This window comes from Rattus norvegicus, chromosome 10 (assembly GCF_021556685.1).
Source record: "Rattus norvegicus strain SHRSP/BbbUtx chromosome 10, alternate assembly SHRSP_T2T, whole genome shotgun sequence".
NCBI classification, from domain to species: domain Eukaryota; kingdom Metazoa; phylum Chordata; class Mammalia; order Rodentia; family Muridae; genus Rattus; species Rattus norvegicus.
In genome coordinates this window covers 105,188,882-105,202,792 of record NC_141543.1, presented here as the reverse complement: position 1 = coordinate 105,202,792, position 13,911 = coordinate 105,188,882, and the positions used below count along the sequence as shown (strand labels likewise).

Here is a 13,911-nt window from a genome sequence, read left to right as displayed (position 1 = left end):
TGAAGGCCATGGGTTAAGGGTTTGAGTTTAAAGTCTCCATTGATCTTAGAGTCTCCCCCCTCTTCTCTCTCCCTCTCTCCTTCCCTCCCTCCCTCCCTTCTTCTCCCCCCTCTCTCTTTCTCTCCCCCACCCATGATTTAGTTAGTGAAGGAACTTAGTCATTCATCCCGTGAATTTTCCACAGGCCTGAATTTTGCTGATTGCCTCCCTACGGGGTCATTTAACTCGTTCCTCTGAGTACGGTATCTGCAGTAAATTGGAATGTAGAGCCAGTGGCGGACTGGATTCAAGTTTGTTTGATTACCTTTTCTGCAGGGAGGTTGGGGGTAGGGGGGTCCCTCTGTGATGCTGTGTGTTGACATCAGAAGGTGTGAAGTTTGATCCTGTCTTTAATTGTGAACCTGGTGGCCGTGAACAGCCCTTTGTAGGGGTTGTGGTTTTTAATAGGAGTTACAAAATGAGGGTGGAAATTTTATTCTTGATTAGCTAAAATGCCTTCGGGAAGGAAGAAATGAGGTGAGAGAGAGGGGGGGGAGAGATGGAGGAAGGGGGAGGGAGGGGAGGGATGGGAAGGTAGGGGGAAGAGGGAGGGAGGGGAGGGAGGGGAAGGAGGGGGAAGGGGAGGGAGAAAAAGGGAGAAAAAGGGAGAGGGGGAGGGAGGGAAGAAGGGAGGGAGGGGGAGGGGGAGTGAGAGGGAGGGGGGAGGGAGAAAAAGGGAGAGGGGGGAGGAAGAGAGGGAGGGAGGGAGAGAGGGAGGGAGGGAGGGAGGGGGAGGGAAAGGGAAGGGGGAGGGAGAAAAAGGGAGAGGGGGGAGGGAGGGAGGGAGACAGGGAGGGAGGGAGGGAGGGAGGGAGGGAGGAAAGTCAAGAGACAGGAAGGAAGATGATGTTTCTCTTTGTTTTCTATCTGAACTCTGGGTTCATTAGGGAAAATTTAAAACTCCATTATTTTCCACAGCTTCTCAGCTCTTAGCATTAAAAGTGACTTCTAGCATCTTCTAGGGTAACAGTTAGGTTTGGTTTGTAGAAGGTGTCTTGGGCTCCATTTTGCTCTTAGCAATGCCGTTATGTACTTAAGGATCCCTAAGTACATCCGCTGCGCCCCGTCCCACTGCGGTTATTATCCTTATTGCCGAATGATCACTGATCCCTTCAAGTTGGCCCCGAGTCTTTCTCAGCATGGCCCCAGGAGTCTCTGAGGGCTGCCTGGCTGGCTGGGATGACAAGACACTTCAGGCTATCTAAATGCATATAAAACTTACATACAAAGTCTGCCCGAGTTGGCAGTGCAGGCCTGGAACCCCAGCCATGCAGGAGGGTAAGGCAGAAAACCCACAAGGTCCAGCAGGACTGCCTGAGCCACCGCGTGGGTTCAAGGCTGCTGACCCAGTTTGCTTTCTGCTGCTGTGATCAAGACCATGACCAAAAGCAACAGTGGGAGGAAAGGCTTTATCTGGCTTACAAATTCTGATCCTAACCATCATTGAGGAAAGCAAGGGCTGGAACTTAGAAGCAGAGGCCCTGAAGGATGCGGCTTGCTGGCTTGCTCTCTGTGGCTTTCTCAGCCTGCTTTCTTATACAGCTAGGAACAGCTACCCAGGGGTGAGCTGCAGTAACGCCACACACACACACACACACACACACACACACACACACACACACACACACACACACACACAATCTGACATTGTCTCAATTGAGGTTTCTTCTTCCCAGATGACCCAGCTTATATCAAGTGACCAAAAAAAGACAAAACAAAACAAACAAAAAACCTAGGACAAGGACTAGGCCCCATCTCAAAATAAAATGAAGAGAGAGCTGGGATATAATTTAGCATTATGGTGACTGCTGGGCACATGTGAGTCCCTGGGTTCAAATCCCATCAGAATCGCACAAAATCTCTTCATTGTACCCGGGTCAGACGTTTTCCCAAGGAACTCCAGATCCCTCGGATAGCCACAGTAGAGAACCATGATGCGGCTTCTAGGAATGTTTCTTGCTCCAAAGATAGTATTGTTTCCAGACCCTTAGTTGACAGGAAGAAGAAGAGTCTCTTAAATAAAATGCACAGGGATGGGGCTGGCCGTATGACCGTGTATGCCTAGCAGGCAGGAAGCCCCGTCTCCCATCTCACAGTGGCACACAAGTCAGGCGTGACAGCACCTGCAATCCTGGCACTCAGGTGGTGGAGGCGGTAGGAATGCCAGACGTTCAAAGTCAGCCTTTCTTTTTCAAGGTCACACATTTGTTCAAGGTCACACATTTTCTTTTTAATGTGTGCTATAATTCCCATTCAACAGCAAGATTGCAACTTTTCTCATTAGCCCACCGGTCTCTTGTTTGCATCTCTTTTGACCTCAGTAAAAATGTCGTTCTTGCACAGCCTCCTTGGGACCAACTGTCTCATCCCACAGACTCACAACAGCTTCAGGACCATAGCGGGAGTGTAAGCTATCGGCCAGTAGCTTACACTGTCATCAGCATCTTCTATGGTGTTGGGACATAACCCCCAAGAGTCGCACCTCACACGGCTCTGCTACGATGCCTTTGGAATAGTTTCCCTTGCTGTGATTTTTCTACAGCTCGATACCCTATTAGGTTCACTGACCTCGTGTTGTTTTTGACTTTTAGGGATTGATTTTTTTTCTTAATTTAATTTCACCCTCTAATTATGTACAGTATTTACACGGTTTCAAAGTCAAATCAACAAAACAAATTTTAGGAAAATTCAGTCTTGATCTGGGGAGATGGTTCACTTGCCGTGCAAGGTCAACCCATGTGACAAGCTGGACACAGTCACCACTCACATCCCTAATCTCAGCATAGCTACCAGGACAAGGGAGGCAGAGCAAAGGGAACCACCAGGAGCTGGCAGGGCCAGCCATATGCAAACAGTGAACAACAAGAGTGACTGTCGCAAGCAGAGGGGAAGGCAAGAGGAGACACCCAAGGGTGTCCTCTGAACACCATGCCTGCACAGTAGCACACTCAAGCCCACACTCACATATATACACACACGCATTGTATACACTGCAAAGAAGGAAGGAGGGAGAAAAGGAGAGACAGAAGGAAGGAAGGAAGGAAGGAGGAAAGAAGGAAGGAAGAGGAAAGAAGGAAGGAAGGGAGGGAGGGAAGAAGGAAGAGGTGGGGGTCTCTTTCCATCTCCCACCTCTGGGTGAGATGTAAATTCATCAATGGATTTAATTGATGATATGAGGGCGTTTATTAATAAATCACCTGTCCATGATTGGACCCACCAGCCAGAAACAGAACCTTCAACAACGTGTGAGCCTTTGGGTTACTTTATATCCAAACCATAACACTGAGAAATCTAAGGAACTTGGTGACCCTACAGTCTCACACCCCGGAGGATGTTGTTGTTCATATCCGTCTTGGGATGCTGTGGCCCTGCGGCCGTTTTTGGTCTCAGGTGTGAGGCTGGAGGGAGAAGCCAATATGGTTGGTCCTCAGAATCACACTTTTCTTGCCTGGTGCATGTCCCAGAGGCCATTTTTTTATGGGTAAGACCCAGTGACACTATTTTAAGACATCTGTAAAGGAACTCTTTTTTTTCCTTTATTTTATTTAAAATGGTAGTGATTGTAATTAGCTTAAGACCAATAAAATAATATTTACCCAAATTTTACACTTGCTGGGGGAACACGCCACACAATTAATTCCAACAGCATAATTAATTCAAATTTACATTAATTAAATTAAATTAAAACATTAAACTCATTTCTTCATCCACTCCAAGGAAGTTGGGCAATTTAATTGCTACGAAACAAGATAGCTAAAATAAAGAGGATATTTAACATACTTATTAAATGCCACTTAGTGTTTCTGATTAGTATTTTTAGGGTCTAATTAGTGTCTAATTAACTTGCTATAGGCTATCTTTTCACAATACCAATTAAATTTCAAAACATCCTTTATAAACATCCGGCCCTGAAAAGGAAAAGATTAAGCATTGTTACGGGTGTGAGTTAATCAAGAGACATTGGCGTGGTATTGTTTTATATCTATAAATACCCGTGCTTATTAAAACTCTTCAAGTGTAGCTTTTCACCATTAATTGCTATTTAATCAACTTCAAATAAATGAGGAAATCTCTGGGACCAGCTGCCATTGTTGGAGACAGATGAAGGGCCCAGAAACCAAGAGCAGGGGGTGAGAGGGCAGGAGAGGAGGAGGGGCCGCCTCAGGATGAGGAGGAGAAATCAGGCAGGCAAGCTATCAAAGGAGGGAGAGAAAGTACAAAGGAAGGTGGGAGAGAAAGGGTGCGGTGCAGGTGGGGTCTCTTGCCGTCGCCCCCCTCTGGGTAAGATTGAAGATTGGCTAATTGACCTGGTACAGACACAGGACAATGGCAGTCAGCCTCCGAGAACCCACGGGGAAACTAGCCAGTAAGAAAGCCAGAGGTAGCAATTCCAAATCTCGGCCTCTCCTAGCTGTGTGAAATAGTACAAGTGACTTGGCCTTCCTGACCCTCAGTTTCCTTGTCTATGCACTAAAGCAGTGGCTTCACAGATATGAGAACTGCGGTCACCCAGGGCTACAGACTTAGAAGAGCCCAGCTTTGGTACGCTGTGGTAGTCACTTGGAAGCAATTTTTGAACTAAAGGGCCTGTCTTGGGTTCTGTGCCCAGACCTCAGATCGTGATAATGGTTCTGGTAAAACACCTCCCTTGGAAGGTATCTGGGAGAATGGGATGACAGGGCCCTGTGGGAAGCACCCCGTACTCTGTCTCGCCTAGAGTTAGAGGCTCAAGGCACCCAGAGTATCAGAGTGTACATGGAAGTGACCAAGCGAAATACAGCAGCCTCCGTTATCTGGCTTTCCTCTCTAATTCCCGGGCTGAGGCACCACTGGACCAGCGTCCACTGGCCTAACCTGTTGTAGGGAGCTTTGTTTCTCCTAAAACATCCTTCTGGTTTCCCCTCAGCTGATTGCCTGGGAGCCAACCCAAGAGGAGGAGGTTACCATGGTGACCGCCAGGCCCAACTTTCAAGACAGCATCCACGTGGGCTTCGTGTCTGGCCTGAAAAAATTCACAGAGTACTTCACATCGGTGCTATGCTTCACCACACCGGGAGACGGGCCTCGAAGCAGCCCTCAGCTGGTGCGCACCCATGAGGACGGTAAGGTGCCCTTACCCCCAGCTCCACTCCCACCCACCAACCCAGACCCTTGGGAAGTCACCGGGCATCCTGGAGAACAGCGGCCATCCTGCATAGGGTGGCTGTGCTCTGACTCTAATGGGCTCTGGTGGGCGGGGGACCCTTTGGGGAACAGTGCCTGGGCCCGTGGGACACCTGAGCTTCAATGACATCCTGGACACCTCACTGAAGGTCAGCTGGCAGGAGCCTGGAGAGAAGAATGGTATCCTGACAGGTAGGCGTGACGACGCTCCTGAGCCCAAGGGCGGGACAGTAGGGGACTGGGCTTACCAGCTAATCTATCCCTTGCCAGCTCCCATCCTGACCTCCCCAGCTAAGCCACACTCTCAGCTCTTAGCTTTTCCCTTTCAGTCTATAGCACATCTAGGCCTCCACCTCCAGTTCTGCTGGGCCTCAGGGTTTTAAGGGTTTTAAGCAGACAATGCATTACTCTGTCTGCTGGAAATCCCTGCCCACAAGAGACATCCCGCTGACCCCGTACCTGGGCCCTAGGCACGACACCAGCAGCTCCTAACTTCTTTGCCCCCTCTGCTCCTGGGGGCAGAGGGAAGGAGGGACCAAACCACCAAGCTAGGGAAGGGGTAAGAATTGGAATAAGGGTCAAGGTCCATGCACAGTTTCAACCCAACTCACGCTACCACTGTGGACTGTTGCCAGGGTACCGGATCTCCTGGGAAGAGTACAACAGAACCAATACCCGTGTGACCCACTACCTGCCCAACGTAACCCTGGAGTACCGAGTCACAGGCCTCACAGCACTTACTACCTATACTATCGAGGTGGCCGCTATGACCTCCAAGGGCCAGGGCCAGGTGTCAGCCTCTACCATTTCATCTGGTGTGCCTCCAGGTGGGTGCCTCCCATTAGGACACCTGCCTCCGCTCTTCTAAATAGCACTCATTTTTGAGAAGGCTCTGTCTGCCTAGTCTGTTGATTAGTTAATTGGTTGGTTAGTGGTTAATTGGTTGGTTAGTGGTTGATTGGTTGGTTAGTGATTGATTGGTTGATCAGTTGATTGATTGGTTGGTTGGTGGTCAATAAGTTAATTAGTTAGTTGGTGGTTGGTAACTGGTTGGTTGTTTGGTGGTTTGGGAGCTGGTTGGTTGGTTAGTTGGTTTATTGATGGTTGATTGGTTGGTGGATGGTTAGTTGGTTGGTGGATGGTTTGTTGGTTGGTTGATTGGTTTGGTTTGTTGGTTTGTTGGCTGGTTGGTTGGTTGATTAGTTGGTTAGTTGGTGATTGATGGTTAGTTGGGTTTTTTTGTGGGTTGGTGGCTGGTTGGTTGGTTTGTTGGTGGTTAGTTGGTTAGTTGGTTAGTTGGTTTGTCGGAGGTTGATTGGTTGGCGGGTGGGTTGTTGGTGTCTATTTGGTTGGTTAGTAGATTGGTGGTTGGTTGATTGGTTGGTGGGTTGGTTAGATAGTGGGTAGTTTGTGGCTATTTGGTTGGCTATTTGGTATGGTTAGTTGGTTGATTTGTTTGTGAGTGGTTGGTTGGTATGTGGGTGGGTAGGTGGTTAATTGGCTAGAAGTTAGTTGTTTTTTGTTTGTTTGTTTGTTTGTTTTTAATTCAGAGTGTCATTCTATGGCCTAGGCTACCCCTGAACTCACAGAAGTCCCATTATATCACCTCCTGAGTAACCAAGATTACAAGCATGAGACATTGCACCAAGGTTCCAGTGTATTTTAGGGACAAGTCTCGCCATTAAACCCATGCTGGCATCAAACTTTGCAATACTCCTGCCTCAGACTTCCCACTGTTGGTATTAATAATGTGAATCACAATACCTACCCTTGGAGGGATTCTATTGTGGGGTAATGTTGATTTTCTTCCACTGGGTTCTCCCCTTTGCTTATCTCTTGGGCCCAAGGTCCTTCCCTGAACAGACTTGAATCCCATAACCTCAGGTCCTGGGTCCTGAGAACTCTAAGGTTCATCATCCCTCTTCACAGCCCTGAACACAGTAAAAACACAAGGACTCCACCCTACACTCTTCATCCCTTAGTAAACTCCCCGCCAGGAGAATTCAATAAAAGAATTCTTACTGTCCACACTGGACTGCAGCCCACGGACAGACTGCTTGTGGGGTGGTCAAAATAAGATGGTAATAATCTCAGTCCCAAACACAAACACTAAGCAAGTCGGGCCTCACCTCTGGCCTCAGTTTCCCTACCTGTACACATACAGAATTGAACCAGATCACCATGTGGTCCTCTCCAGATCAGAAAGGCTGTGCCAGCCAGACTGCCTGGACCAACCCACCAAGGTGGTTGAGACACCTCAGCTCCTTCGACCCCCACTCATAATACGCATCGGTAATGCTGGCAGATACCTACCTGGGACTCCCAGACCTAAAGCTGCAGGCTTTCTATGCCTCCTCACCGCCGGTCCCTGCTATGTGTGGTCGTAACCATCGCCATTATACCAAGACGTAAAAAGGGAGGAGGTAGATGCTATATCCGTAGCTTCCCTTGATACTGAGACAAAAATGCCTGACAAAGCAACTTAAAGAAGGAAGGGGTCGCTCTGACTCACAGATGAAGGGTACAACAGTCATGGTGTGAAAGTCACTTCAAAGAGAGCTCATAGCTGGCCACATTGCATCTGGAAGCAGAGAGAGAGACAGAGATAGAAAGAGACAGAGACATACAGAGGCAGGTAGAGATAGAGAGACAGAGACAGTGAGAGATAAACAAAGACAGAGACATACAGAGACAGAGAGATAGAGAGACAGAGACAGAGAGAGAAACAGAGAGACAGAGACAGAGAGAGACTGGCAGTCAGCTCCATCTCTCCGTTTCACTCAGTCCAGCTCTCAGCCAGTGCCTCCTGTAGTTAAGGTAGATCTTCCCACCCCAACCTAACCTAAAAACTCCCTCACAGAGGCTTGCCTCCTGGAGGACCCTAAGCCTCATCAATTTAACTATCTCAGTTGCTCAAAGATGCAGTCCATAATGGTTAGATTCAAACTGATCTTTGCATGGTTTACTTATCTGTTCTGCGGATCGGTTGGGTTGGTATAGGGTCTCACTATATACTCTTACACTGGCCTGGACTTATGTAGCCAAGGCTAGCTCCAAACACTACAGAATCTGCATTCTTTCAGTTCATCCTGAGCCCCAAGAACTCCTGACTTCCTGGTTGAAAAAGAGGAGTGGCCTCCTGTCTGCCCCCACCCCAACCATTGTAAGATCCCCAGCCATCACTGGCTATGGAGGGCTGCAGGGTCAGGTAGGCGGAGGACAGTTCTGATCCGTATATTTGCACAGAGCCTACCTTGATTTGTGCGGTTTTATGGGTATTTCGCTCATTGCCAGAACTTCCAGGGGAAGCCCTCCACACGCACAGCTCCAGGGAATCTCCACCTTCAGATCTGTCCTAGCCTCCCAGTATGAATGTGGTGCCCGTGTGACAGAGAATCAGTGTCATTGTCAGTAGGGCTTGGCTGTGCTTCTCCTGGGATGTCCCCGAGAACAGCAAGCTGCTCAGCCCCCTCCCTGCCACAGAGTCCTGTTCCTCGGGGAGCCACTTTCTTACGTTTTCCACCCTCCCCTCCTTTCTCAGAGCTTCCAGGGGCACCCACCAACCTGGGCATTTCCAACATTGGCCCACGATCCGTGACCTTGCAGTTCAGGCCTGGCTATGATGGGAAGACATCCATCTCCCGCTGGGTAGTGGAGGCTCAGGTAAAACCTGCTAGAGGGGACTCAAGGCAGCACCTCAGACAGCCTCAGGCGGCCCTGCGAACATCCTGTAAGGCAGAGGTTTTCAGCCCGTGGGTCACGACCCCCATGGGGTCCCATATCAGATATCCTGCACATCAGATATTATGATTCACAGAGTAACAAAATTACATATATATATATATATATATATATATATATATATACTAATAGCAAAAATACAGTGTATATATAGTGTATATGAAGCAGCAACAAAATTATTTTATGGCTTGGGGTGTGGGTCACCACAACATGAGGAACTGTATTAAAGGGTCACAGCATGAGGAAGACTGGGTTTCTACCCAGCCTGCTGTGAGGTCCTAATGCAGGAGGAATCAGAGCCACCCTGACATCAGTGATGGCTTTTAGACCAAGATGCTCCCTGGGCGGGGTTGGCGCCTACTTGGTGCTAGGGCCGAGAGCATTCCACTTGACCGAGGCAAGTTGGACAGATCTTAGTTCTGTTCTCCAGGTGGGCATGATCGGGGAGGGAGAGGAGTGGTTGCTCATCTACCAACTCAGCAATGAGCCTGACGCACGCTCCATGGAGGTGCCGGACCTCAACCCCTTCACCTACTACAGGTAAGGCACAGGTGGGAGGGGGCGGGGGAGGGGAGCCGGCCACGCCCTCCATCCCTTACTCATCTCCTCCATCCCGCCCCAGCTTCCGCATGCGCCAAGTGAACATTGTCGGCACCAGCCCACCCAGTCAACCTTCTAGAAAGATCCAGACCCTCCAGGCACCCCCAGACATGGCCCCAGCCAACGTGACCCTGCGTACAGCCAGTGAGACCAGCTTGTGGCTCCGGTGGATGGTAAGGCTCTCTCAGGGGCAGTGGGATAGGACATTTATAAGACTGTCCCCTCCCTGTATCAATATGTTGACCTCAAAGGTCTTCACCTTTGACTTAGACTTGGGAATGCAGCTGTTTGGTTTGGTGTTTACTTTTATTATTATCATCATCATCATCATTTCTTCCTTACTAACCTGTAAGGTACCCAATGGTTAATTGTGATCAAAGGAGATTAAAGAGCTAAAAGATACATTGTATGGGTTGGGGAGATGTAAAGTATTTGTTACACAAACACGAGGACCTGAGTTCGATCCCCAGCACCGACCTTAAAAAGCCAGCCATGTTAGCACATGCTTGTGATCTCAGTGCTGGGGAGACAGAGACAGGAGGATGTCAAGAGAATGTCTTCTGTCTGTATGCATTTGACACCTGCCAATAATAAATTTGATGGCCTACAGCTTAGGCAGGAAATAGGAGGTAGGACATCCGGTAGGCAGAAAGGATTCTGGGGTAGAGCCAGACATGGTAGATTCGCCCAGGAAGATGTGACAAGACAGATGCTTGGTACCTGAACACAGGTAACCAGCCATGTGGCAAAATGCAAATTAGAGTAAATGAGTTATTTTAAGTTATGATCTAATCAGAGAAGAACCTAGCTATATGGCCAAGGTATTTGTAAATATATTTTGAGTCTGAGTCTAATGACTCAGACTCAGACTCAGAATCTCTGTGAGCACAGAGCTGGGAGGAAGTACTACACCTTACCTCAATAGGAGGATCCTCGGGGGCTTGATGGCCAGCCAGCCTCACCTAGCTGTCCAGTGTGAGACCCTGTCTCAAGAAATATTAAATGTGGTGGCAAACACCTTTAACCCCAGTCTCAGGTTAAAGGCGCAGATCTCTTTTGAGTTCAAGGCCAGCCCCTGATACCTAATAAGACCTTGTGTTGGGGTTGGGGATTTAGCTCAGTGGTAGAGCAGTTGCCTAGCGAGCGCAAGGCCCTGGGTTCTGTCCCCAGCTCCGAAAAAAAGAAAAGAAAAAAAAAAGACCTTGTGTCAAAATAACAAAAGAATAAAATTAAAAAGCAAAGGGGCCTCTGCACACATGTGTGCACACACGAGAGCGGGCACACTACACACACACACACACACACACACACACACACACACACACACACACAGAGGGTGGGGTATAAAATGCTGCTTACTAAAAGCATTGCCAAGTGGCAAACATCCTAAACTTCCTACCCAATCAACCCTTCCAAGAACCCTGAGGACACACCCCCGTCCTGATTTACAGCTAAGAACAGGAAAGCGCAGAGAGATTAGGAACTTGCCCATGGCCACACAAGCAGCCACAAGGTGGAACTAGTGTTTAGGTCCACCTGCTGCTGAGGTGAAAGCTGGGAAGGGGCCAGTCCCACAGCTCAGAGCTGTAGTTCCTTTGAGAGTCACGATCACAGTTGACCTACAGGAAGTAACTTGCTGACGTGCTGTGACCTCTGTGTCCTACCGAGGGCTATTCTGGGTGATTTATTCAGAGTCTATCTTTAAAATATTCTCATTAACCCACAACAGCAGAATGAGGCTCGCCCCCAATTTGCACAGGAAGAAAGTGAGGTCATATAACCTCCCCAGGACCGCCATACCCTCCCACATTCCCCAAGTTAGCAGCAAGAGACAGAGCCCCAAAATACGCAGCACTGGCCACTGAATACATTGTGGTCTCTCAGCCAGGAACCAAAATATTGTGTCTCTCAGGAACTGAAACATTGTATCTCTCAGGAACTGAAACACTGTGTCTCTCGGGCCACCCTGAGATAGGATACCCCAGCAGGAGTCCCGGGCAGTTTCTAAGACTTGTGTAGCAATAAGAGTAATTCTGACAGGAACAGAAGTAGCAGCTGGTATCCAGTGCTCTTTGGGAGGCCCAGAACCCTGGCAAAGAAAGGGTCAGCCTGGTGGTGCCCCGTGGCCTCTCTCACCACACGCCCCTTGCCTCCAAGAGAGCACTCATTGGTTATATGAACTAGTGCAAACCCTCCCACACCACTCGTGACAAGAAGGAGCTGGTGGCTGAGACTTGATACCATGAGCCCCCAACAGACACTACATAATATTAATTATGGCTCCTCTTCCAGGAAGCAGACCCCGAGCAACACTTTGGGGCTAGCCCAGTGGCCCAGGGCACTGTGAATGTATAAGTGGGACATATAGCCTCCTGTGACCTCAACTTCAGCTCTACACACACACACACACACACACACACACACACACACACACACACACACATACACACACCTCTTAATTGTCTCTAAATGTTTCCAAACATGAAAGTTAGAGAGTATATTACTGGGATGCTGTGGGGGATGGGAAGTCAACAGCTGTGCCATGCAGCCCCCTGTCTCATAATGATGTGTGGCCAGTTACCTCTCCTTAACCAGTAGGAGAGTGGTTTGCCAGGCCCATCTCAGCCTCTTGGGCCCATCTATTTCTGTCTTGATGATCTCTAGCTCATGTCGGTAAGTGTCTGTAGAGGAACGTGGAGGCGAGAGAAGGCTGAGTGAGTGAGGGAGAATTGGACAAAGTGGGTTTTAAAATGGTACACTATGGATTATGGGTTCTTGGAGCCCTGGGGAGGCAGAATGGAGGGGAGAAAGTGCAAACATGCCAGCTTCTGAGAAGGAGTGGAAGCCAGATTCTCAGCTGGTGTCTGCTTCAGGCCAAAGGTCCACCCCACCACCTACCAACCTTGCCAGAGTCATCCAACCTTAAACCACTAAGCAGGACTCGTCCCGCTGAGTGCTACAAACCAGGAAAAGAATGTCTTTTCTTATCGGTGAGACTCTAACCAGTAAGACAAAGATGAAATTCAGTGGGAGAGCCTGAGATTTGCTGAATTTGCAGGACTTCCTGACAGTGACGTGCCTATAAGGAGACTATATAAGGACGGGTTAACTCCAGGTTCCTTCCTCCCAAGGGCAGCATGAGTAGAGACCAGGTGTTAGAGGCAGTTAACATGTGTGTTGACAGCCAGAGTAAGGGAAGTGACCTCAACTTCAGCTCTTCGCTACTCGCTTAAACTGAAAGACACAAGAGCCTAAGGGCTCTCTCTGCTCATCAGCAAGCGGTGCAGACAGGTTTTCAGCCTGCTGGAAAGGACCAGCCTCCAGGCAAGGTTATGAGTCAGCCACGTGAATGAGGAACAAAAATGTTACTTCTCCTGGGAGTCCAGGGTGGAGAAACAGACAGGGAGTCATGGAAACAATGTTACCAGTTCAAGCCCCACTTGGGATAGCGCCTCTTTTGGGCACTGTCTGCTCAACTGGTGAGTGAGAAAAAGGAAATATAGAGTGGTCTCCATCCTAATCCCTCATCTCTCTGCCCCTGCTTTATCCCAGCCCCTCCCAGAAATGGAATACAACGGCAACCCTGAGTCAGTGGGCTACAAGATCAAGTACAGCCGGTCTGACGGCCACGGCAAGACACTGAGCCACACGGTACAAGACCGAGTGGAGCGAGAATACACGATTGAGGACCTGGAGGAGTGGACAGAGTACCGTGTCCAGGTCCAGGCCTTCAACGCCATCGGGAGCGGGCCCTGGAGCCAGGCGGTGGTGGGCAGGACCCGGGAGTCAGGTACCACACTGCTCCTCTTCCTCTGAGGCCATCCAAGAGCAGACTGTGCTACAGAGCAGACCATGCTACGGCCATTTGTGCAGACAACTCAAGAAGCTAGCCTCAGTGCTCACCCCATGGCAGAGCACCCTGCCAGACCTCTAGGTCCCCCAGTGACAGTCCCCGCTCTTGGGAAGTTTGTGGGATAGCTAAACAGGACTGCTAACTGTCCAAGCCTATCCCAGCTCACTGCCCCACACCCAGCTTCAACCCCAACACCCAACAGAGGGATCTCAGAACATTCTAGAAACAAAACCTATCTCTCCTAGGAGCCTAAGAAGGGGTTTTAAACCTGAAATATGAGCCCCGGTCCACAGGCAGCCCTCTTTCGTCAACATGTGGTTCGTTGTGATACTTTCAAAGTAGCAGGTGTCTCTTCTACCCTCCCAGATGCCCCAGCTTTGCCTTCTTACAATATGTGGGCTGGAATGCAAGGTCATCCAAAATTATTCCAGAACCAGGGTAGGCTGAATTCCCGAGCTCAAGGCCAGCCAAGCTATGTAACGATACACTTTCTCAAAATCAGTGAGGGTAGGCAG

General features: G+C 49.2%; 1 protein-coding gene and 1 long non-coding RNA gene across 4 annotated transcripts in view; one reads left to right on the top strand and one right to left on the bottom strand.

Moving 5' to 3' along the window:
- Positions 1-13,911, top strand: part of Sdk2 (sidekick cell adhesion molecule 2) — a 276,864-nt gene that overhangs the window by 209,841 nt on the left and 53,112 nt on the right. For both annotated transcript variants that reach the window (NM_001413325.2, XM_087573277.1), the window contains 7 exon segments: positions 4,946-5,141; positions 5,296-5,394; positions 5,838-6,029; positions 8,744-8,865; positions 9,374-9,483; positions 9,566-9,716; positions 13,096-13,333. In NM_001413325.2, the coding sequence (NP_001400254.1) occupies positions 4,946-5,141; positions 5,296-5,394; positions 5,838-6,029; positions 8,744-8,865; positions 9,374-9,483; positions 9,566-9,716; positions 13,096-13,333 (1,108 nt within the window).
- LOC102547853 (uncharacterized) overlaps positions 1-13,911 on the bottom strand; it is a 90,080-nt gene that overhangs the window by 48,944 nt on the left and 27,225 nt on the right. The gene's annotated exons all lie outside the window — the stretch shown is intronic.